The following is a 26,811-nucleotide window of genomic DNA, read 5'->3' as shown; positions in this document are numbered from 1 at the left end:
GGCAAAAGTAGATCTTTTTTGTCAGAAAGAATAAGGAGAAGTATTAGTGGATTTTTGGCTTTTGAAATACTGCAGTAGAAATAGATTTGGGCAGCACTTCCATTTGGAAAACCAGAAACGCAGCATTGGTTCACCTAAGTTGCCAGCACTTGCAACAGAAAAATTACAGATAAACTGTTCAAGAGTAATCAGGATTCTTGAGTTACAAACCCAACTCCCAAAGTGACTCAGACACTTGAAAGACGGTATTTTGATGCTTTTAAACAGTTCAGAATGTTAAATGGTTTGATTTTTAATGTTTCCAGAATCCAAGAGACCCCTTCTCTTAAAGAAAAAGAGACTCGTTATAATCCTTTTGACAAACTCAGCATATTGGCCGAAACACGCCTAGGATCAAGCAGTCTTGGGATCACTGCAAATGTCCGTAAGACAGTCTCTAGTGAGGAAGCAGGACCACGGGCAAATGTATACTGACACTGCTGGTCCTCCGTTAGGTCTGGGGATAAATCTGATTTGATCCCTCAGGCCTGACAACCCTATCGGGGAAGGGAAAGATTCATAAAGCATCTTGTAATTAGTAACACTGATGTGTTTCTTACCTAAACACAGTTGAACTTGAGATTTATCGTAGCTATGTCACAGGATTAAGAGATCTATTACCTGCAAGAGCTCTGCCTCCACGATGTTTGTGCACCACATCTTTTGGTGGGTGCTCAGGAGGCTGGACAGGGAACTGGACCATCATGTCTTCTAGAACTAAGTGGCTTCTTGACCTACAGCTTACCCATGCAGAGGACTAAAAAACAGTGATTGTACAACTGTGCTCTACTTGCGTAAGAAACAATGTGATTTTCCTCTGGATCACTTGGTGTGATGTCCACATTATATTTTTAATATCTGACTTCTCTCTACATTAGAGAATTTAGAACTCTCTAAATTCTAGAAAATCTGTTCCCTAAAATCTAGTTTATTTATTTACGCCACTAACAATCAATCGGTTCCATAATGTTTACTCTCATGAGTTACTTATACAATTAAGGACTGTGTGTTCAGACATCTAGAAAATTCACATTGCTGCTTTATGTGCTGTTTAAAAAGAAGGTGTCAAAGTAGCTGCAATCAACCCAGAGGAAATACCTTTCTTGGCATATTACAGTGATGTACTCTAGAGAATATCCATGATTGCTATAAATATTTCAGATAGAGATTGTTTATGTTATCATTAAGATGATTGCTTAAACAGGAAAACAGCAGATTAAAACATAGAAAATACGTTAAATCTGCTCAAAATAAGTTATTTTAGTGAATGTTTACATATTACATGATAGTTTTATCATTTTACTTAATACAATTGAGAAAATCCTGTAGGGAAGCAATTATTAGTCTAAGTGTTTTTAGCTGTATGGTGATAATCTCCTGAAAAGTTTCTATAAAAAAGTCTCACTTGGTGAATCTTTACCATCTCACAGGTGAGCAGCGCAAAGGCTACAAAAGCATCACTAGCAATATATTAAAAAATATTCTATGACATGATTGTTAAGAATAAATGTGTTTATTTGCAAAAGATAGGATAATATATTGTAAAAATTTATGCAAATTACATTTGTCAAAAGTCAGCTTTTCTTATAACTAGCTTAAATTTAGAAGTTAGCTTAAGTTTAAAAAGTATGCTGAAAGGACCATTGTTATAGGAAAGAATGGAATGGGATGGAATGGGATAGGATAGAACAGAACAGAACAGAAAAACAGTTGGAACTGATCTACATCGTTATCTAGTCTAACTCCCTGACCACTTCAGGGCTGACCACATGTTAAAGCACACTGTTAAGGGCACTGTCCAAATGCCTCTGACAGGCAGTGACAGGCTTGGGGCATCAACCAGCTCCCGAGGAAGTCTGTTGCAGTGTTTGATCACCTTCTCGGTAAAGACATGTTTCTCAATGACCAATCTAAATCTCCCCTGATGGATACAGCTTTAAACCATTCCCACATGTCCTGTCACTGGATCCCAGGGAGAAGAGCTCAGCACCCCCCTCTCCATGTGTCTTGCTCAGGAAGCTGTAGAGAGCAATTTCTTGTCCTCTGGATGCATTCAGGGACCTTCACATCTTTCTTAAACTGCGGGGCCCAGAACTGCACACCTTGCTTGAGGTGCGGCCACACCAAAGCTGAACACAGCAGGATGATCACCTCTTGTGACCGGCTGGTTGTGCTGTTTGATGCCCCCCAGGACACAGTTTGCCCCCTGGGCTGCCTGGGCACCCTGTGACTCACACCAGCCTGGTGCCGACCAGCACCCCTAGAGCACTTTCTGCTGGGCAAATAACAGAATACAATCCATATCTTGGAATAAGCAGAAGATTAATCAAATTCTAAGCAGGATTTCTTGGAGTTAACTGTGGCAAATGCAGTATTTGCCCTTCAGGAGTAGGGTGCTTACTCACCTGACAAAGAAAGTGCTGGTACAAACATCCCTACACTGCTAGGAAAAAATAAACCAAACACAGCAAAAAGAGCAACTTCAGGATAGACGGAGCCTCCCTGGAGGTCCTTCAATGCTGACAACCAAACCACTCTGAAATGGGGACGGCTGTCCAGCTTTATGGATACAGCCCAGGGCTAGAGTTAAATACAAAAATTCTTCATAGGCCACAGCTCTTCTGGCACCATGAAACACAAGCAGTAAATGGGATAACAGCTCAAAATGGGGGACTTCTTAGTTCTGATCTCATTTCAGATAGTGCTCGCTGTAGAGACGAGGGCGCCTGTCTTGAAATTATCTCCTTCTCAGTGGGAGCAACAGGATCAGGTTACTTCACAAGCTACTGTGGCATGTCCAATACAGGGTATTCTTTGTTAGCAGGCAAACAGAAAAAGCTTTACTCACTTGTAAACTTGTGCTTGAGAACACTGGACTGACCGCGCACTGCTCTCAGCAACACCAGAATAAAAGTGGACATTGGAATAAAATCCTCAAAGTTAAACCGGTTTAAAACTAGATCTAATGTGTTTCTGTTTCAGTATATAATAGACTAAAATACTTCAGCTGATTAGGGGAAAAAAACCACCTTCCATTTTCTTCATATCTTTTTAAACAATGTTTTCATTCTTCGCCAATATAATCCAATTTTTATTCTAACTTTCTCTGTAACTCAGACTTTTACTTCAAAGTCTCACTTTTTGTCAGAGCAGCGAAGAAAACTCAAATAGAACCTCAAGCATGCAGTATATATCAAATGAAACTGAAAACACATTTCTTCACCATTTCCCACACTATAAACAACATGAATACTTCAGCACACACATGCAAAAATTCCGCGGTCCTGGCCACCATGAAGTAAGAAAATGAGGGAAGCTTTGAAAATTAAATTAAAGCAACCTCAGTCCCCCTGTCTTCCCAGGACTCGGGACTCTGCACTACCCTTTGCCTGGAAACAAGTGCACATGCATGGGAAGCCCCCTCACTTGCCGTCCATCACCCCTTAAGAAAAAACTGCAGTGTTGCAGCTGCAAGGATATGAATAAGCTCTTCCGATGTGGTTCTCTGCCCCCAGGTCCCAACCTATCGATTAGATGACAGCCAGGCAAAGAAACGACTAAACTGAGATGACACCTGGAAGACAACAATCCTGATTAATAAGCAATAAACTGCTCTTTTATTCACAGCCTCCCAAGGGAAGGTGGGGAGTTGGTCCCACCTCCTCAGCTCCCTACATTACTTTGCCATACTATTCAAAGAACATACGTAATTGTGAATTTATTCTGCAGTGATTACATTCATTAATTCCTACAAAAGTATAATGGGCATCATATATTATCACAAAGATGGGCCAAGAATGCCGTGGAAAGCTATACACTAACCCTTCTCAAATGTAAGGCATAGCAATAGAAAATATAAAAAAACCTCTGATTGTTCTAATTTCTCAGATATGAAGCAATTAAAGGATAGCACACTGTAAAAGAGAACCCTGCTGAAGTAAGGAGGCAGGCCTCGGCTGAAAACTTAAGCACTTGCTTAAATGCTTTGTGGGACAGGAGACCAAAGCAGTCACAATAGGCTACTACAGCTATTTTTTCCAAAACGGTGAAAGAGGTGCCTGGAAGGGCTTTTCCCACATCTCTCTAATTCCATCACCCCACCCATTTTTCCTTGTCCTCCCAGACTCAAATTATTCAAGATTTGCAAAACCCATACAGACTGCACCGTTTCTTTCAAAATAACCTCTCAAGGATCAGACCCTGTGGCCTTTTGCAGCCCCTAGCTGAGGCAATGCTCCCAAAATGATGTCAACGGGAGCCTTGCCCAAGAAAGTGCTATAGGATTCAGCTATATGTGGCTTGAAATTATGGAACATGGTATCAGGATAAGACATTATATTTCAAACACATATTATTCTTTTTACTAGATCACTGAAGACTATGGGCAGGAGTGGGGGATGTCACTATAGAAAACCATATGGTACCGGGATTTCCAAGCCAGAATTGTGGATAATAAATATTTATAGAATCCAGTGGTATTCTCTTCTTTCTGTTTATTCTTTACATGTCATCCAGAGGAACTCTGGCCAAGCACCAATCAAATGTCCCAGCAAGTTACAAGCAATCTAAGCACAGGGGAAAGAGAGAAAACAGATCACCAGTAGGCTCGTAATTAGCAACCTAGACCTGGAAGGAGGTGCTTTGGAAGTGGCTCTGATGCGTCTGGATTCCAGGACTCCCCACACGTCACGAGTGGTTTCGGAAACTGAGTTCTCAGTCTCTGCAAGGGGTAGGGAAGATATACACAATATTTTTGGCTAGACTGAGCAGGGGCATGTGTGGAGCAGCTGCAAAATCAGACATCCGTCTGCTCTCAAAGACCAACATAGGAACAAAAATGCATCTCGGCGATGACAGCCAGCTTGCTCCTGGCATCTACTGGGAAAGCTGTGTCTCCCTACCTGTGGAATGCAAACCTGTTGCATTTATTTTGCTTCAGATAAAAACAATGCAGATTGTTCTTATCACCTTGTGATTAGAAGAGTAGTTGAAGGAGCTACTGAAATACATAGAAGATCTGGATTACATCTTAATAGCAGCCACCAATCCTCTGTATCTGGGGTCTAGCCTTGACCTAGCAATCTTTTGGTCTTTTCTTCCTTCTTTGACAGTCCTAGTCCCTTCCCTGTTCCTACCTCCTTGCCCTTTCTTTTCCTTGAGGTGTGAGAGCTACCAATCCCCAACTATAATTTCATTCTTCAGAAATAGTAAAAGGATTTTTAAAAAAGCATAACAAGCCCACAAGTCAACACACAGTACTTTACTAACAGGAGTAGCTTTCACTGTGAATCACCTTAGCTAGAATCTGGGATACTGCATGTTGTACTTTCTACATAGATGTTGCTGCTGTGCAAATGGTGCAGACATGTCCTATTACCATTATACAGAGTGGCAGTCACATGCTTTTGCATATATAAAAATGTACCTTCAAATTAATAACACATTTTTGCATACCACAAAAATAAAAATAATTGCAGAATCAGTTTGAAGCTATCAACCAAACAAAGGTTTTATCTTCAGTATGGAAAACTCAAGTTTTTAAAACAGAAAATTACAATTTACTGAGAAATTGGTGCTCAAAAGTTCCTTTCTCTGTGTCACTGAAACAGCTACTTATGAAAAACATACTTATCAAATGTTGCCAAAACTAAGAATTACACATCTATTATTCTTCAAATACATAATTTTAAAACATCTGGTATTTACTTAACATATAATAACAGTTATTAAATCACTCTTAACTCTGTTTTGCGGAACCATAATGTAAAGCATTACACACGTGACAGAAACACCAGAGGAACAAACATAAAAAGGGCATAGGTGTGTCGTTGGTAGATGAGTAGTTACTAGTCACATTAGAATTTACAACTCAGAGAAGAGTAGTAAGAGGAAGACTGGAAGTTTGGAAACTGCAGAACAGTGAGTATTAAGAGGCCCATAATATTAATTTTAAGTTTTAAAATTATTAGATTATTTCTAGGTCAATAAATACATAACAACAGAAGACATTTCTGTGATCAGTACTGAACTTACTACATAAGGGCATAAACTCCATTATCTGGTAGCTCAAATTAGAGAAATCTAGATTTTTTAAAAAGTCCTTCTTTTGGTTTTAATTTTCTGCAGTGTGGAAGTGGCAGTTTTCCAAATGCTAGCCATAGCTCTTTCCAGGCTCTGCACTGCAAGCTTTGCCCCAGCCATGAGCTGGAAAGATGCTACAGACCGTGTTACAGGAGACCAGCTCAATGACTGACCAGAGCCTCTTCCCTTTTGAAATTCACAGGCTTTGTGCATTAAGCTCTCTTTTTAATTGCCAGAGTAGCCAGGAAACAAGCAGTCGCTGTTAATTGTTCATAATTATTTCACTTGAGAGTTTGTGAGCCATTTACATCAGGTCCTGTGGGTGACTGAAAAAATCTTTAACAAGTGAGATGAGCAATGCCTTCTGAAACACATTTTCAGTCATATTTGGAACAAAGTAAACCAGAGCTGACTGCTTTCCAGACATTTTAGTGAATATGGGGGTATCATCAAAACACACACCAACAACCAACAATAATCCCCAGGTGAACTGGCAAAAAAATTAATCCTATTTATCCACAAATCTACTTGCTTTGGCTTATTAAAGATTATTAAAGAAACAACGTAAGGTGGCATGCAGGTATCACACAGCAATTTAAATCATGATTCTTATAGGACAGCATAATACAAGCCAACATTTTTCATAATTCTCAAAACCTCTTCAAAATATTCTGCAGAAAACGCAGAGACTGCAGTCAAGATCATCTTGGACAAAGGTGATGACTTCTACAGTATGTTACAATTAGCTTATTTGTAATGTCTCAAAAAACAATCAATAACATAAAGACCTCAATTTAAATCCATCAAACCCACATACACCATACACTCCATTTAATTGAAAAGCTCTTAATTCCAGTCATTTCCTGGATATAAAGCTACTTTACTCAAGGTGCAGCATTTTTCATTTATCCCACACCGAAAAGCAGCGTATCCTTAGCTAACAAGTAATGCTTACATAAAAGCCTTACAGTCAGATCTCTTGGTGCCTGTATGTTTTTCAGGATATGAAGACAACAGCAATGTAAACACTCTACTATTGCAGAATAAACATAATGTAACCACAAAGCAGTGATGACATAACCTGTATATTATCTGGGCTTAAATTTCTGCAATGTAAACTGAGTGTCCACATCTCCTGTTCCTCTATCCACTCTAAACCAGCCTGTTAAGAAGACCATTTTATATGAATTTTCCAGTTTTTAAGCAAAGACATATTCCTCATTAGGACACTACTTTGAATGTCTTTCCTTTTGTGTACCTAAAAATCTTGCTTCCCCCTGAATAAGAATGTCCCTGCTCAAACAACACATTTAAATGCTATTGATGTTTCACAGCTGACTCAGATGTACCTAATTCAACAACTTGCAGAGAATGTTTTTAGATAGCAAAACATGTGGTGCTGCTGCTGCTGCTTTTTTTCCTACTGTTGATATACATAATAGGAGAACAGCTGTGTGGGATCAGACCTAACCTAGATGGAGCCCACTAGCCCGTCTCTATCACCTGCCATAAAGGGAATCCTACTCAAGAGAATAAGCCTAAGGAAAGCATGTAGTGGGAACAACTCCAGAATAATCTCTCAGGTTTGAGAGACCTGCAGTGTTGGGATTTCTGCTTCTAGGACTCCAAGTTAAGTGCACTTCATGCATCAAGGTATTACATATAGCAACGTGTATCACTTTTTTTACTTTGGAAACTGTTCCTTAAGGCTTAAGAAATACTGATGTTAAGCAACAACATAAAATATGGTATTAAGCAAATACTGCTATATAGAAGTTAACACTGGACTTCATATACATTTAGAGGACATTTTTTTTCTTGTTTTCTATTTGCCTGTTCTCCGAAAAAGCTGATGAGAACACGTTTGCTTTTATGATTATGGCAAGCCAAATACTTCCAGACCTTCACCCCGTCTGTGCTAACTAACATGCTGCTTCCATTAAAGTTACTCCAGGATGACAGTCTCTCAGGGTGCAGAAGTACCACCTGAAAGCATTTTTTTTTTCTTCCCAAACTAGAATGGCAACAATTGGACCTGTACAGTAATCTCTTCCACATACTTGCCTCCTCTCAGGCAGGCTGTAATTGTCTACTAAGAATTCTCCATGTTTCACGTGGTACATACATTGCACATACACAGCTAGTGTTGGTTCTCCTTGTTGTTTTGAAACATCTCACAAGTTCGAAGTTGCCACAAATAGGACTTCTAATGAACTCAACTTAAAAAAAAATTACCATTTTTCATTGGCAGTGTTAAACCATAGACTCAAGGTATCAATTCATTCTAGCACTCCTCAAAACTATTTTTTTTCCATTCTGATGGAGACAAACAGAATCAGTAGGTGCTAATTTGTAATCTTAGAAGAATGGGGTGATGAAAGAATCAATATTTTACTTTAGTGCCCTTCAGACATGTATGATGTCATGCTGAATGAAACACTCATCAAGAAACCAAATTGGATATAAATTGAGGAAAAAAGCACAACCTATTAAAAAGAACCCCTTGACGATATCAAACTTAGCAACTGAGAGCATGCAATTTTCACGAATATCCAACTTTTTTTTGTAGTGTTGTTAAAAACACCCTGTCTCTAAATAGACCGTATCCAGTAAGGTGTCACAGTTAAGGAATTTCTAGTCTGATTCTTCATTTGGCACTGCAGCTTTTTAAGTTGATGCTTATGAAGCGCAGCCCCTATCCTGATACTGTAACAAAATGGAATCACAGTTTTCCTTTCAGTCAATACTGCGTCATGCTGTGTACCGGTTTAACAGAAAGTACCGGTTAAATAGCAACACTTCACTTTATGCTTGTCAATATTTAAAAAAAAATATCTAAATATTGCTAATATATTAACAATTTGAGACAGAAACATTTTATAATAAATTTTGACCAGAAACCTATCCAGGACTAGTAAATATTGCCACTATGAAAGACTGCAATTTTCTATTCAGGTTGCCTATATTACTGGGGCATTTTTAAGCTTATGGAGCAGTAGGAGAGACTTTTTTTTTAGTGATCTGATTAAAGACTTAAAATATTTTTGTCTGGTGGGAAGCTATGAATTTAAAATTCCCACCTTTCCTCAGCTACAAAAAATGGTAAGTATTCCATATATCAGTCTGGCTCATCATGTTGTGATAAAAATATACAGCAACAAAATGGCTTGTTTGTTTAAAAATGTCTGGCCAAAGTCTTTACAGGAATGACTCTACTGGTATCATGAGTTTTACAACAGAAATTAATACATCATTAATTATGTACATAATTAAATATGTATGACCTCTACATATTACTTGGTGGAGGAAAAGTGTTTTTATTGTTCTGTAATATTTTAATTTTAAACTAACAAAAGCCTGTAAAGCTACAAAGATAGCTCTGTACCAATGAAAAGCTAAATTTCACCAAGACAGATCTTTGTCACACTCAAATGTGATGTTCTTTTCTATGTTTCCATTGAAGATCCAAAATAATATGTACCAACCTAATATTTATGGCTTTGAGAATAACAATAAAACATAATCTTTCCATGTACTTCTGTCTATTATGTTGAAAAGAGCACTGTTCTTCAGTTTTTGCAAATGTAATTTATAACATGAAAATCTACCGTATTTAGCAGAACAAGTAAACCAGGCTAAGCCTGTGAATACTCACTCAGGACCATAACATAGATGCTTTCAAAATTATTTCTAAAGAAAAAGAATTACTAGTCATTAGGACACTAGCATCTCCTTAAACACTTCAAACACATGTTCTTATAGAGAGACGGGTGACCTTTTAGAGACCCAGAAGTCTGAAGACCTTAAAGCTATTTAGAGATAGACTTAATCCTTCCCCCAGGTGTCACATTTCTAGATGGAGATCAGAGAAAATCAAGTATCTAGAAATTTATTTCTTCGCGTGGTGTTAGTCAAGCAGACTACTCCTATACAAGAATGATATAGAAAAAAAAATAATCATATACTGCTGCCAAGATCCCAGAATCTTAATTACAGGTAGGAGTTAGGGTAATTAAGCATCAGTCTCATAACAGACACCTGTTGTGTTGTAATAAATACTTTATGCAAGGTCAAGTTCAGAAGAAAAATGCAGCTTGCTTTCTGTTTGTGAGAAAGGAAGCAAGTAATTAATTTTCGGTTTCATATGGTTTGTATGGCTATTTATTGACTTCAGAAAGGCGTGATTGCCTGTAGGGTTTGTCGAGATGCCCCAGGCAGTACGTACAGTATGCACACATGAAGCACAAAGAAGGGAAATCCCTTCTTGCCTGGTCAACAGGGACCCAAGCACATTGGTGTGCAACTGCAAGCCACTCTGTTGAGGGGAAACAGTAAAACTTTATTCAACTGCAAGCAGATTCTTCTGCTTACCATTTGTAGAAGAATCAACATGAGATAAAGCATTTGAATCTCAACATCAGATCACTCTTTACTGGTCTTGGCCTAGTTTTACTTCTAAGAGAGACATGTTTCTAGTATGATGACCTTGTGGTTAAATCAGGCTGCAAGAAGTTCTTGCACTTGAGGAATGCTGAATTCTGAATTTTCCTCTGATGCTTAATAGCTCTCTGCCAGCTTTGGTCCTCTTTCAACTTCATTTATTTTTGTCAACTGATATGTCACAGGTTAGAACTTTCACGGAAAAAATAATATGAGCAAGAGCAATATTTTCATTGATAAGTAAGAATCCTTCCCAAATAGTGTGTCACCTTTTTAATACTAGCATGCTATATAGTCACCAGCAAAAAGCATTATAAGCCAAGTTCATAAGGTGAATAAGTTTCTTTAGATCAACTGGGAAAAAGAAGAGGACATATACAGAAAAGCTGAATATAATATGTGCATGACAATGCATAACTTCCTCTCTAAATTTGAGGTCATAGATACAGCTAAAATAAATAATTCTGCAAACTTGCCCCTGCAGTTTTTCTTCCTTTTCTTTTTGCACTGGTAAGGAAACAAATGCATGGCTTACCTTTCAAAACCAATCTGCCGTAGTGTTTTCTCCCATGTTGAACCTATACAAAGAGGAGAAAAAACAAACACGCTCAGTAAAGAACCTTTATTGTATGAACACTCTTTCTCTTCTTTCCTTGTGCAGCTGGGATCTGTATAGTATGGTGATTTTTCCACCCCTACAGAAGCACTTGTAAATAACATCTGTTTTACTCAGAGTGAAGAACTGTTAAGAGAGACTACCACCGGGTGACACAACTGCGTGGAGGGGTATCAGCCTGTATAATTCCTTAACACTGCAAAGCAGCCAGTCACTGCTACAGTTCACTGCAATTCCAAGGGTGGTCTCCTCTCCTAGAGCAATGTGATCTGTACATGACTCCTGAAAGCGCTGAGCTGGCATCTCACATCATGCACTCTTCACATTGCAGCTTTTCATTTTACTGTAGTGTTCTCCTGATTCTTGCTGAAAGCTTTACAGCTCTTTCTGAAATCTGGCCCTTTTATTTTTATGCAAAAGCATGAAGATATATTTCTGCTTTATTGTTTAACCCTTCATACTCACACAAACAGCTGCAAAGGACTCTTTCTCAAAATGATCAAGAACTCAGCACCACAAACTACTCAAATGGACAAACCATTGCACTTAATACAGCCTTTACCTAAATTTTCTCAAAAATAACCCTGGCACACTGCAAGCATTAGATGATCAGTTTTCAGCTCTTGATAATTTTTTGCTTATTTCCAGTCTCTTTCTTTGTACCATTATGTGGTCATTATAAATACAGGCTACTAAGAGCACAAATAGCTCAGGTCATATGGGTCTGCAAGGCAAATATATAGGAGGACATGAACCCGAGTCAAAGTTTTCTTTCTGTCTTTTTACACTCCTGTGGGAAATGTAACAGGACTGCACACAATGTAAGCAACTACGGTTCTTTAAATCAGAGAACAGATAATAACTCCTGTTGTTGATGCAGTCTGCCACCTAAAGGGAAATACAAATTAGGAACAAACGGATTGCCTGTGAGTGACATCCAGTAGCACCACAGAAACTCAGAGACAAGCAGTAATGTTGCTGAGTACTGAGAAAGAGTGGAAAGACATGAGGGAAAGCAACTTCATCCTATTTAAATCTGGAGAATTTCGGGATTAAATGCAGATTTTGCAGTGAGTGCCTATAACAAAGACCATAACAATATTATGGATTAGATTATTTTATTGATAATCCAAGTCCTACTTGTCAAATTAGTATGGGGAAGTGGTGACATAATATTATCAGCCAGAGAAACCTCTGCAGATGTATCTCTTACCATCGTTACCTTTCCATTCTGTTAAAGATACCAGCTCAGAAATTAATGACCTGCCACGTTTGCAGTATGGTATTTACCTCTAATCTGCAACATGTTAAATATTTGAGTAAGACCTAGCAGTGCTTTTCATCTTTGAATTTGGGACACTTACTGCCAATCTAGATAAGAATCTAAGAACTCAACTTCTAAAAGTTTTGGGTTTGAGGGCTTGGCGTTTTGTTTGGGTTTATTTTTTTTTTGTTTGTTTTGTTTTTTTTTTAAACCTAGCAACAGAATTCTTTCTACTCAATTGACTAAACTTTCCAGGTTAGACCAAGGAGAATGGTGTAAATTTCTGAAATAAAGATGCAATTTTTCTGTACAATATTATCTAGTACCTGTCTGGTTTGCAAATCACAGACTGAGCAAATAAAAACTGAAATTAATGAAATCCAAAAAGTTAATTTCCTTATAGTCCTATGTCATACAAGGCTTCCTTCACTGTTCCTAACTAGATAGCCAAAGAATGAAGTTAACGTGGGTCTGTTGAAAATAAATGTCTTGTATTAATCCCTGTTTTTGAGAAAGAGGAAAAGAAGCAACATAAAAGCATATGCTCCTATAATCAACCACACTCTGACATTTCACTTCATACAGGAAGGATATGGGTTGGCTAAAGGGTAGGTTCACGGCTGGTTCCAAACGTGGTCAGTATACCACATTACACTCTTCTAGAATCCCTTCTTTCAACTTCTCACTGCCAGTCACTTCAAACTTCAGTCACACACTGATTTTCAGCAAAAGGCTCTAAAAACCTTTTTGAGTGCAATGGACACACAGCTTTTCTGTCTAGGACCATTACAGCTACAGCCAGTGATCAATGTAAAAACAATTTTAATTATCTCCATTCAGTCGAAAGCAGGGAGGGTTTTCAGGTCCATACCCAGCAGAGTACACAGTGATGAAAGGCTTCAAAACTGATGTGGATAAAGCTCTGCCTTCACTTTATGGGAAAAAAAAAAAGAGTTAAGTTCTTTTCTGGAATAACTGAATGATGTACATTGTTTCATCAGTACAGGGAGCTTCTACTGTAGCACCTGTATTTGCTTGAGATGAGGCAAGACTTAGGTCCACACAACTATCTACGTACAATACCTTTCATCAACACCAAGTTCATATTTTATAAGAAGTCCTCTAAAGACATCTCTAAAGCAGGGCAACAAACATTCTTACATACATTTATTTCAAATAAACATGAAAACAAAAAATCATGTACAGTCTAAAAAACTGTTAATATTTCATTGAGATAAATAAAGAACCACTCCATTAACATCTTCTATTATGTGTTATCCCCCAAACCCACCATCTTTTGCATGCCCTTGATCTGTTTTCATGTAGCACTGATGAATCAAGTCATTGTTAAAAAGATGACTGTGCCACTACACAGGTAAGTGCAGGGCAGACACGCACAATTCTCTGTATACTTTATGCAATCCTTCTGGCCCTGAAAGAGGATTTAACACTTTTTCAAGTCTGAAGATTTGAACAGGGTTGAAGAAGAGAAATCTCAACAGTACTTCTTAAAGCACAGACTAGTACTGGCATTTTATTCAGTGTTTCTAGGCTTTCCACTGTTGCGTATACTAGTTGCATGAATTTTTCACCCCGTGATTGGCCACACTTCAGTTGTATAATATATGGAGAGTCTTACAGAAGAGAAAGAGAGAGAGGGAGGGAAAAGCAAAATAGAAAAGGGAATTGGGTCTCCACTGGTTTGAAATAATCTTTTGGCTGCAGCTGGCTAGCAGAACACTCTTTGAAATGCATGTGACTCCTCTGAAGTAAAGCCTGCCAAGAACACAACTAACATTTCATATTAAAAAAATATGCATCTTTTTTATAGAGTCTTACTTTAAAATGTTTATGATCTAAACATTCTGTTTTAAGATTTGCCAATTCCATCCTCAATAGTATCAACTTCTACACTGCACTAACAGTCAAAAGTAAATACCCTGAGGTAACAGCAGCACTAAGAAGAATAACGCTATTACAAGTCTAGAAAACTTATTATTTGATTTAAAACTTACCCGGTGCTTCCAAAACATTAAACAAGGTTTAAGTCACGTAACTCTCATTAAAATCAAAACAGGAGCTTTTCATGAATTAAAGACTTGATCCTGCTCCCAAAGAAATCAATAGGAATTTGACTATTCAGTCTTTCTCTCTGCTGGGACTGTGGAAAACTGTCACCTGCTGATGTTCAGAAACAATCGACTGCTACACCTCAGTTGCAAAGTTAATTTGCCTTCTCTTTGCTTTCTGTTCTTTACACTATGTCAAAAATACCAAAGCTGTTTATAAGAATGCCTTAATCTGGTACCCATGTAATTAAGCTTTTGTTCCAAATATTTGCTCCAGAGTGCCTGACCATTCCCATCTGTTCTGAAGATTCTGTTTCAAATTAACAGTAGTAGCTTTAAGATTCTTCACAAAGATGAAGCATAACGTACTTCCAGAATTACTGCTCACATTTAGTAAGAACAATGGTAAAATGCACATCATGCTCACATATGCACTCAATGAAATCCCAGCATAATAATAAGGGTATAAGAATATGAGATTTAATAAGAGGAAATGAAAAACATCTTTCTGAAATGAAAAGTTGTCATGTTTGACAGGTAGGCTTTCATTTATATGGCAGCTTCCCTATTTGGTTTGGTTTGGTTACAACTCTCTGCTTACTATGAACTTAACTATGAATGAGAGGACTCATACTCCACTGCTAGGCTGCTCACCTCTATAAACCATGAAGTCGCCTAGCTGCTGAAGTCCAATGGTAGGCTTAGGAAAAACACAGAATTCACAGCATCATAAAATACCAGGTTGGAAGGGAGCTCAAGGATCACCTGGTCCAACCCTTCTTGGCAAAAGCACGGTCTACACAAGATGGTCCGGAACCCTGTCCAGCTGAATATTGTGTCTAATGTTGAGGAAAAATAAGGAATACGTGATTTTTCAGCTACTTATGGACACTGCATAGCTATCCACTTTGAGCCGTATCATGCCCTATCTGCCAGTACAGCAGAGGTCTGTAGCTGTTCAGGGAGAAGCCTGACATGCGCTGCAAATGCACAGCAAAAACACAGGCCTCCTATACCATCCCTATGCAGGTATGCATGAAGGTCCCTATGGATCCTGTGGTCCCTATGACTGTGTGCAGTGATTACCCACAGCCTTACGACCTTCTCGCTTCTCTAGAGTTAGCAGTTACTGTAAGAACTACATACCTGTGTATGGCTCTGCTCTTGAGGCTTTCTAACAGTAAGAATAATAATTCTTGCATTATTTCTCACTGTGATCTGACATAAGGACCAGAGGAAAAAATACAACTTAATTAAACCAAAAGACATTGTTTGACATTTTTCAATAAGCATGAAGTGAGCCTGTCAGAATTCAAGTATTCAATGGGAATAGTATTAAGATCTTCAGTGACTGAGACAGGGCAAAATTAGTGTATCAATTCAAAGGCAAAAAAAAATAAATTTGGAGCCTGTCAATGGGGAATCACAGTCATCCAATGCTTTCTGAAGGAGGCAGCAATGTATCAGACATAGCACAGTCACCTTAGCTCATGAGAGTTGCATGCAGGTGTGACCTACATAACCTGGTTATGATACCTTGGAAACAGGTAGGTATTCTTGGAATAGTAACTGTATTGATCTTCACTCTAACATTTTGAAGGAAAAGAGTTTCAGAGGAACTGCTGATTTTGTACCAGTCAGGATATTCCTACCAATTTCAAAATTTTGATCTGAAGCCTGTGGCACTTACTAATACTCTCCAAACGAGAAAGAAAAAAACCAAACAAACCCCCCACCACAATCCAAAACCAAAAAAACACCCCACCCCAAAACTTTCACATATTCAAAAGATACAAAACAGTGATACAGAATACTCCAGAAATGGAAAGAAACATTTTGCTAAGCGTTTCCATTGCAGGTGACACTTCTCAACCTTGTTTCTCAAACAACTTAGCAGAGAATAGGACAAAAGTTCACAGTCTAGCCTAGCTGGACTAGTTGGGGACCTGAGTATCTGAATCCACACCTAAAACCTCTCAATAAATTTGCTTGTCCTGCTAAAGCTTCTCTTTTGGTAGAGACGCATCTACCATATAAACCATCTGAAGTTTCGCAGTCTGTTTTCAGTAGATTGGGGAACATTGCTCTGCTGTATATTCTCCTTCATCATTTTAGCAGTTACTAACCAGTACTACTAACTAGCTGAAACATATACAACTGCAATTGATAAAAACTGCCATGTTTGGAACATGTTGGTTTCAGCAGTTTCATATATTATTAACAGCCTTTCCAGTTGCCTGTTCCCAGCAGCAAACTTCTATCTCCTCACAAACAAACAAATTACGTTTTCTCAGAAATCCTACTTTTTTGCTTTTTAACCAATACAGTACCACTGGTTTTATGAAACAGACCAGTAGTTTTGAATACAGAAATGCATGTGGCATAGGAAAGAACTTTTTCTTACAGAACTTACTCCACAGTTGCGTACAGATACTATTAGCACTGACTTACCTGTATAATGGCTCTCCAATAGCTAGTTACATACAACAAGTTTCTTACAGAAATGATCATTTCTCACATGTGAAGTGGTATCAGATGACGCTACTTTGGCATTTAGCATCTATTTGTCCATTTTGAAAAATAAATCTCTCTTACACTTCCTCTTCCTCTGAATCAAACTACCTAGGCTGCATCCTGCACTCACTTTGTAATTTGACCATCACAGTCATCATCTGTGATAATGACATGACTTTCTTATAAAATGAGATCTCTCAATATGGCATATTACTACTCTGCTATATCCATGCTGGTGTTTTAATTCACACCAGAAGAGTACTTGAGCAAATCTCTTACCATGCTTTGGTTTGCGTGACAGAGTGATCTCTAGAGTGTACAAACTGGATTCCTTTCACATGAAACTAAACTACACCCCAAGGACACAAGTGCTGTGTTTCAACCAATAATGGGCATTCGGTCTGTGTGACCAGACCTGAGCTAATCCACAGTAACCCCACTCAAAACATGTATTGTGTGGCGACCAGGGACTCTGCACTCAGTGCTGCATTCCTGTCAAGCTGTGCTGCTTGTCAAGTCAGATGCACCTCATCCCAGCATTCCCAGTCCCAGTCTTGGAGTGCCCCCAGAAAAGGTTTCCAGTTGCAGTCGCCTCAGCGGATGATGGGGCAGGTCAGGGTGCTCCCCCTTAGGATTGTTTTCTGATCTGTATTCCATCCACTGCAGTGAGCAGGAGTCTTTCTACTGCCCTGATGTACAAGCAGGGTTGGACTGGATGCTCAGCAGAGCCACGCTCCCCATAAACCCCCAGGGAGCCCCTTCTGTATGGAGCAACAACAGATTATTTAGTTTTTAAAACAACTTCTCAAGGAGAAGGAATAAGGGAAAATTTTGGCTGTTATATGGTGGGCTGTGCATACTAAAGAGACTAAAATCAGCAGTAAAATAGAAGTGGAGGGCCAGTGGTCTAGGATTCTGGCTAGATAAAAGAAGTGGTTACTGAATACATACCAAGAAAGAAGTCATACCAAGAACAAAGACCAGGCATTGCAAGCCTTTACTTGCCTTCCATTCATACCAGCTTTCAACAGGTTTTTGACTGAATGAAGAGTACAAATTTGATCCCTACATGATAATGTCATGGGAAAGATTTATTGTGTATTTTCTCCTGTGAAGAAAATACTAGATTATTAACGTAAAATACAAAAATTGCTTTCCTATTAAAAAAGAAATCTTGACTCATTCCATGTTAAATGAAAAAATAATCATCCTCAAAACCACTACTTTTCTAAGGAGATTTTAAGGAGTGGGAACTTTTACTAACAAAATGAGTAGACTAGGAATATAGAGCAAAGTGCAATAGTACTGACACTATGTTTTGTGTATGTGCACATAGATCCATATTGCTTTAAAATGAATCTTAAGAAGACAACAGCTGCGGTAGAACAATTAATGGCTGTATCTGGCAGGCAACTCTTCTAGTCTGCAGCTTCCCTGGGAGCCCATAAGGGTCAGCAAAGTGCCCATAGATAAGCGGAGACCCTAAAAGCAGCTGCTCCATAGGCCTAATCCATATGCTTTGTTTTGATCTTCATTAACACCAGAATAGGAGGGCAGGCAGAGGACTGTTTTTAAAATTGATTATTTAACTTAAGGTAGATAACATGATGTGATATACTTCATAGTGGACTTGGGACATAAGCAATCCAGAATCCCACTGTTTGCTGATCAGACTGTGCCAAACGGAGGTGGGGACAGATCCCAGCTACCTTTGTGTGATAGTAAGACCAGTGTCTCTGAGCCTGATCCAAAGTCTATAGAAATAAATGGAAAGACTTGCAATGAGTTAATGGGCTTTAACAGCTTGTCTGAAATGGAAACAAATAGCAACAAGGAATAGTAAAAAAATACTCTGTTTTTCAGTAATGTAAACAACAGCTATTATTCTTACCCAGTAACAAACTACCAAGGTGCAGTGTTTTGTGGGTAATACATTTGGGGAGAATGGGACCAGAGGAAGAAAAAATTTCAGAATTTAAAACATTAAATGGGACACAGCTTGTTTAAATGTGAACTTTATGTATCTTTATATGAGAATCACACACACTGTTTTACACTTGAAGTTGACCTGCTAATTAAACAGCAGGTTAAGAGATGAGTGGAAGAAATAGTAACTTGGAAAAAGAAAACTTGGGAAACTGCTTTCTGCATTTGTTCTTCCATGCCAGATTTGTTTAAAATGCTACAGAGGTAATAAAGCCAATTTAAGCTGGCTGAATTGCTTCACCTTTTCTTTTTTTTTTTTCAATCAGCTTTTTCACAAGGATGACAGATTCCATAGGTTTTATAAGAATAATGACATCTTTTGTCTGCTTACATATATTCTATCAAAAACACTTATAGGCAATCTTACCTTGCAACTACACATGCTTAAAACCACTCTTATTTTAACCTCATTTCATTTCAAATCTGTTTACTGAACAAGGCAGCAAAACAGCAAAACCCACAGCACTAGAAGATCTCTGGGGAATGTGTTTCAGATGAAACCTGAGATAGATAGTTAATAGAAAGCCTTTTTGTTGTTTAACGTGTTATTTATCTATTTGTTTGTGGTCACAATTTGTTGGTGGTTTTCAACCCAAATTTCCAAGGATACTGGAGATTTGAATTGACCCCGACCCAAAAAAAACTGACAGTGCAAAGCATAACTTTGTAGGTCACCAGCACAGAATCACACTGCAGGAGTTAAGGTGTGGAAGAATCAGACAGTCCACAGACATAACCAATCTCTTATTCTTATTTACAGCAGAAAAGGGTGCAAGGGCTCTGAGGAGCAGCCTCGAAGGAAGGCAGCATTTCCTGCCATTGCCATGGGGGATGTAAACCTTAAGTCAGAGAGTCACTGAGCTTAAGAGCATCAAAGTTCTGCTCCAGACCTTCTGAAAGGAGGCCAAATAATAACTAAATGGGCCCTTTTTCAAATATGGAAGATTGGTTTTGCTTTGGTTTTCCAAGTAAAAGCAAAAGAACTTAGAGAAAACTTGTAATAAGTTTTATTTTTCATAAACCTGAAGAAAATGAGAATTTTCTCCATTTTTGTTGGCAGAGAAACTCCCTCCCACCCCATCCAACACTGCTCCGTCTGCTAAATAGTATCTTAGAGGCAAGGTTTTCACTTCAGAGTGTAATTTATGGGCATCCTTCCAATTTCTAGAGCTACCCTCTGCTTAGTTTTATTGTAACATAATATACTGTTATGAATAATAATGTCGACCTAGTTTCCTGAAGTGATGAATGTGTGCAGTGTACCAGTGCAAGGAATTTGCTTTTCATTGTCTCATTTTCTCTTTTTGTCTCATCAGAAGTAGAGGTGGGCAAACATTTCTTCCCAAACGTTCCAGCACAGATACATGGGAAGGGGGAGATTAATAAGTATGTTCCCAGTAGCACATCCATATACAAGAAATTATGGATATGAGAAATGAGGATAGGAAATCAGGAAATCTTGCACAGAATCAGGAGGAACATTAAGATGAGAGAAAACCAGCACTCCAGTGGTGGTATGTTTGACTCCACTTTGTAACTGACTAATATTTTGTAATGCATGCCTTTTCTCGGAAATGGCTTTTTTTTTTTTTTTTTTTTTTTTTTTTTTTTTTTTTAACACAGCTTGTTCTAAAGGTAATAAAGAACCATTTCATTCACATTATTTCTCCCAGAGATTAAGGAAACACTTGCATGGTATGATGAAGACAGCAACTCATTGTTGGTAGGCCTGAAGACCTGCCCGTATTCAAATCTTTCAACAAAAAAACCCTAAATTGTTTCAGTGGCTAAAATAACACTAGATACAAAGCCCTGAAGTGACATGTAAGGGATGATACCCAAAACAAACTGCAGGAAACTGAGTTGCGATGTGTACAACCTTAGCATACCACCTTCCACAGAAGCAGAAAACAGCACTTCCAAACTCTTCTGTTTGCGTGCCATTACGAGAAGGCAGCAGTGACTGCACCAGGCAGCAAGACGTTTGGGACATATAAGCTGACTCCCTCCCAGATACCTCTTCAGAAGAGAAATCTGGATGCAGAAGGACATGTTCCTCTGGGCAGTAATGTGAAGTGGGCACACAGACTCAAACAACTGGGGAGAGGGAAATACTTCCAAAAAATGTGGTTTTTTCCTCCCTAGCAAATATAAAGAAGCTTTATCCAGTTCAGCTGACAAGTACAAACATGTATGCACTGAACAAACGGTTTCTTTTGTTTTCATTTTCTTTGTCTTTACAATTCTGTGATTTCGCTCAAATTTTCCCAAAGCTCTAGTCTGTGAGAACAGAAAAGACAAAGCTCTTCCACCTTTCACCTCATATTCCTCTATATCAAGTGGCAGCTGACTGTGTAGCTATTTAGATGGTCATGTAAAACAGAACAAGCAAAAGAACTGGGGAAAACAGAAGGCAGTGGGGTGCTACTCGCAGACTCTGCCCAATTCTTCACTTCTAGCCATGGGTGCTCCTAAAACACTGCTGCCACTCCTTGGGTGAGGTGCCCATATGGACAAGGGGGTGGTGAGGAGGAGTTTGGGCAACTCACACTGGCGAGGCAAACCAACAACAGAGAGACTCCCACCCACCCATACCTCTCTCTCCCAACTCATAAGCACACAAATTTCAGCAACCCTTGCAACCACAGCATCACGTGCTTTGCCTCCTGAGACAAAAGCTACAGGTACGTGTTATGGATCTGTGCTCTGCTCATGACCCATGAAATAGCCACGGTCAAGCCAACAGAAATGCCCAGACAGATTTCATAGGGGTCCAATGCTATATGATTGTGTTTAGTTTCATCTATAATGAACTGCAGGATTGCATCCAGTGTACTAGCAGTTCATTTGCCAACATTTAATTAGTTTTCATTAGGGTGCCACAAACAGCATGAGCATTATCAACAAATCAAAGAATCACTGGGCTGCCTAATCATCGCCATTTTTAAAAGCACTCTGTAGTTTTTATCTTGCATGCTTCAAATAGTTTACAAATAGTTTGCTCTTTCTACAGTTATGTGCTTAACTGTTAGGGGTAATTTCTCCCCATTTAGTTTGTTTGGCTAAATGTAAGACAAAAAATCAGTAAAAGCACTGAAACTTTTGCCATTCTCACAAGTTATTAGATGACAAAAGTATTTTCACACTTAAATTGTGGTTATTTTGACCTCACCAGAACGCGTTTTATTTAAGTGCTTCATTAGGGTATTAACATAGTCATATCTTTAGCATAAATACTGAAGAGGATGATGAGCGGTAATCATTTCCTACTCAGCAGGGATTTTCATGTTATAGACATAATGGGAAATTTAGATGTGTGACTCAAATGCATTTTTAAATCAGGCATTTTATTTATTCACATGTTGCTTCAGTGCCTTTAAAGGTAATATTACATCAGGCCTAATAGAAAAGGGACAAACAGCACACTGCATTGTTTGCTTCTTTTCAAAGATACATGGCCAACAACAGCAACACTTCAAAGCCAGTGCCAGCTGGCAAGAATTCCCAATCCTAGCAGATCTGAAGAATTGGAATGTTCCACAGAGGGATCAGTATATCAGATGATAGAGCACAGGTGCAACTGATGCCCTAAGAGAATAAGTAGTTTATAAAATGTCTTCATGGGTGTATTAAAAAACATATTGGAAACATCCTTGTGCTCAAAATAAGACACACCAAAAAAAAATGCTACAGTTCAAGACAGCTTATATGAAGGATATTGGCCCAATTTCCAAAACGGTTTTCCTCTTCCTGAACTTTTCTCTGCATCAGTTTTAGAAAAGTACTTACACTGAATATACAAATCAGGGCATCTTGGCAACATTTTCTCCAAGGCATAAAGCCTGTCAAAATTTCTTGTTCTTTGCCAGCTGGAACGCATTGAGTATATTTTATGTGGTTACAAATGTGAGCTGTTCACAGCAGTGGGGGACACTGTACCTGCTACAGGCTGAAAGAGAAGCAAATTAGTGGAGGAGAGAAAAAATACATTCAACAGGAAAATGGGCTGAAAAGTATAAAAGGGATACATTTCTAACAAAGAACAAGTCATACATAAAAACATTGATTTATAATGGAAGGAGATGTAAATGCCAAATTCTGCACTAAATTTAAACTTAATTTAGATCTAAACTTCATTTAATCACCTTTTATCTGGAGTGTCTTCTTTAAAGATACTTCACATGAGGAAAAAAAATACACTCACAGTCTAAAACCTGCACATCACCCTTTATAATTGCTATTTTGGAAAGGAGGTTTGGTGGTGGAAATAATAATAATTAAAAAATTCTATCTCACTAATCCTTATTGGTATTTCATATCAACACTTTGATACATTCCTTTCTGAAAGTCAGTGGACATAAAGTAATAAGACTTCACTGGGGCTCTGAGTAATATTTCATCCAGCTTCAAAAATAATGTTTTCTAGGGTGGATTTCCTGGAGTTTTTACATCTTTGACACCATCACCATATCTGCATGGGACAGAAGGACAAAATGATGTCTAACTGATCCTGCTTAGAGAAAAGGGCAGAGAACTCAATGTAGTATTAACTAAGCACATAGAGATGCAAAAGGGATTCACTTCAAAAGGATGCTGCAAATGTCTGTGCTCACAGATGTTTATGCTACAACATCTGGTCTCTAAAACCAGGCTGCAAAGCAGATGATACTCAGTCACAATCAGGATCTCACCCCTCACTCCATTTCAGAGAAAACCAAGCTGTAACATTAGCCACATCTATCTGTAGCCAGGTATGGACCCATTGGTACATCAATAGAGGTTTGATAATGAGCAGTTACAGACTGCAAGCACTTGCCATTCCTCCCTACACAGAGGTCCAGTGGAAGGATAAGTCATTTATGAAGGCTGCTTCCCACCGTTCATGGACTGAATTGAGCAGCTGTGATGGGAAGGCAAGCTCCCCCTGGCAGGTACACAAGCTGCCTCCACTGCAAACTAAAAACATCATCAAAGCCTAGTGCAAAATGCTGAAACTCATAGATACTGACTACAGCTAACTGTTATTGATTTCCCTGGGGTTTTTTTGTGCATGCTTAATAACACACATCTCCATGACTCTTGTTTAAAGGTTTATTGTAGATATGCTAATCTAAAAAAACATACTTTGTTTCTACGTGCTTGAGAACTGACAATATATATAGACTCCAGCTGATGTCTTGGCTGGTGACAATCAGCCTGAGATGCATCTGAGCATCAGCTTTTATAAACAGTCTATTTGTTGTACAACGTTGCAGTGTAAATCAAACATGAAAACTACATCCAGAGACATGGTTAACTTGAGTAACCTCATTGATAGAAAAGAAAATTGCATCACCACGCCAAGGACATAGAAAATGGAAACCACAGCAACCACAAGGAACAAAGTAGATTTGGAACATGTGATCCCTTCAGAGGATTCAGAAATCTGTAATCACATATGGACCAATCTTCAAAAAAAATTATTTTAGTGTCAATTTTATAGTAAAATCACTCATCCTTAGCAAACAGCAACATACAATAAAAGGGTCGGTGGATGGTTAAAAAAATATTCAATATTGTACAGCTTGCAAGCTCCTGGTCAGACTAGAAAAGTTGTGACCAAAGGCAAACACTACCTGACAGATATTTAGAGGCTTCTGTGAAACACTTTCCTGCCTGCTAATGCATTTTGTTAATTATCAGTTTTACTATCCACTTTCTACACCAGAAATGGATCCCAAAAAAGCAACAAATGCCACCGCTCAATTTATTGGGACCCAATTTTATGATCTGAACATTCAGTCTTTTTAAAAGGGGGAAATCTGCCACTCTAAAAATTAATGTAGTCAAATTTACCTTACATTTTCTAGAATTTGAGTGAATCACATTGCTAATAAAAGGGGTAAGTCCTTACTGCAGCTGTTACTTGCCCTTTACAAAAAAATAATGAAATGTTAGTGGCCACCTCTTCAACCCACAGAAGAGTGAACTGCACTCCTCCTCCTTCTCCCCCACTGCTGCTCAGCCCACCCTAATATTCCATCTCCATAGCAGGAGGGAAAACTTGGACTCTTCATGACCCTGGCTTGAAGCACTCTTCATGCCAAAAACTTTGAAGAGCCAAATGTTTTGAGGCAAGCAAGGTCAATCTTTCAGAAGAAAAACATGGGAGAACCAAAATAATAGTCCACAAATGTCAAAGAAAACCGCTCATGACATTAAGCTGGATGCGCAGGTAGACAAACACAGGAGAGGTTGTATATTTTCTACATCGCTGTTCTCCACCTCTTTCCACAGAAAAAGATGCTGACTAAAAGCACATACAGTAGGTCAGCCTCACCACCCAGTATTCACTGCAGCTGTGGAAGAGGAGCTGTATTCAAATGGCTCAAGAATTTTGTTTCTGTCTCAAGAGGTAAAAACTGGCCACTCTAGGAAAAGAAAAAAAAAAAAAAAAGAAAAAGAAAAAACCTTTTAAAATACTTATGTATGAAAAAAGGAGAAGCAGCCTTACAGGACATTAATCACAGAATGGTCAGGGTTGGAAGGGACCCCTGGAGATCACCCAGTCCAGCCCCTGCTACAGCAGGGTCACCTACAGCAGGTTGCACAGGATCGTGTCCAGGCGGGTTTTGAATGTCTCCAGAGAAGGAGACTCCACAGCCTCTCTGGGCAGCCTGTGCCCCTGCTCCGTCACCCTCAGGGTAAAGAAGTCCTTCCTCATATTCAGATGGAGCTGCCTGTGCTGCAGTTTGTGCCTGTTGCCCCTTGTCCTGTCGCTGGGCACCGCTGAAAAGAGCCTGGCCCCGTCCTCTTGACACTCACACATGGGATATTTGTGTGCATTGATAAGATCCCCTCTCGGTCTCCCCTCCTCCAGGCGGAACAGGCCCAGCTCTCCCAGCCTGTCCTCACAAGGGAGATGCTCCAGTCCCCTCATCATCCCCGTAGGCCTCCGCTGGGCGCTCCCCAGCGGTTCCCTGTCTCTCCTGAACTGGGGAGCCCAGCACTGGACACAGCGCTCCAGGTGCGGCCTCAGCAGGGCAGAGCAGAGGGGCAGGATCACCTCCCTCCACCTGCTGGCCACGTTCCTCCCGATGCCCCCCAGGCCCCCATGGCACCCCCTTTGCTGAACTGCATTCGGTCCCCCCCGCCCAGCTCTCCAGCCTGCCCAGGCCTCGCTGAAGGGCAGCGCAGCCGCTGGGGTACCAGCCGCTCCTGCCGGGGCTGTGTCACCGCCAGCCTTGCTGAGGGCTCTGCCCCTTCACCCAGGGCGCTGGTGAGCCCGTTGGACAGGGCTGGGCCCAGCGCTGAGCCCTGGGGAACCCGCCAGCTACAGGCCTCCAGCTGGGCTCTGCGCTGCTGGTCACAGCCCCTGAGCTCTGCCATCAGCCAGCTCTCGATCCGCCTCACTGTCCCCTCATCCAGCCCGCACGGCCTGAGCTGACCTCCGGGGCTGTTATGGGAGACAGTGTCAGAAGCCTTGCTGGGTCAAGGTGGGCAACGTCCACCGCTCTGCCCTCATCTACTCAGCCAGTTATTCCATCATGGAAGGCCATCAGGTTGGTCAGGCATGATTTCCCCTTGGTGAGTCCATTTTGACTGCTCCTGATGACCTCCTTTTCCTCCACATGCTTCGAGATGACCTCCAGGAGGAGCTCGTCCATCACCCTTCCAGGGATGGAGGGGAGGATGACCAGTCTACAGCTTCCTGAGTCATCCTCCTTGCCCCTCCAGAATGGAGTGACACTGGCTTTCCTCCAGTCCTCAGGCACCTCTTGTGTCCTCCACAACCTTTCAAAGATGATGGGAGAATGGCTTGG

The 26,811-nt window shown here is 39.6% G+C and overlaps 1 protein-coding gene across 12 annotated transcripts in view; it reads right to left on the bottom strand.

The window, feature by feature from the left end:
* The window catches only part of PIEZO2 (piezo type mechanosensitive ion channel component 2), a 313,781-nt gene that overhangs the window by 155,936 nt on the left and 131,034 nt on the right, over positions 1 to 26,811 (bottom strand). For all 12 annotated transcript variants that reach the window (XM_040586706.1, XM_040586713.1, XM_040586711.1 and 9 more), the window contains exon 4: positions 11,096 to 11,138. In XM_040586706.1, the coding sequence (XP_040442640.1) occupies positions 11,096 to 11,138 (43 nt within the window). The remainder of the gene's footprint in view (positions 1 to 11,095; positions 11,139 to 26,811) is intronic.

Source organism: Falco naumanni, chromosome 3 (genome assembly GCF_017639655.2).
Source record: "Falco naumanni isolate bFalNau1 chromosome 3, bFalNau1.pat, whole genome shotgun sequence".
Classification (NCBI taxonomy): Eukaryota; Metazoa; Chordata; class Aves; order Falconiformes; family Falconidae; genus Falco; species Falco naumanni.
This window is presented reverse-complemented; position numbering and strand designations above follow the sequence as displayed.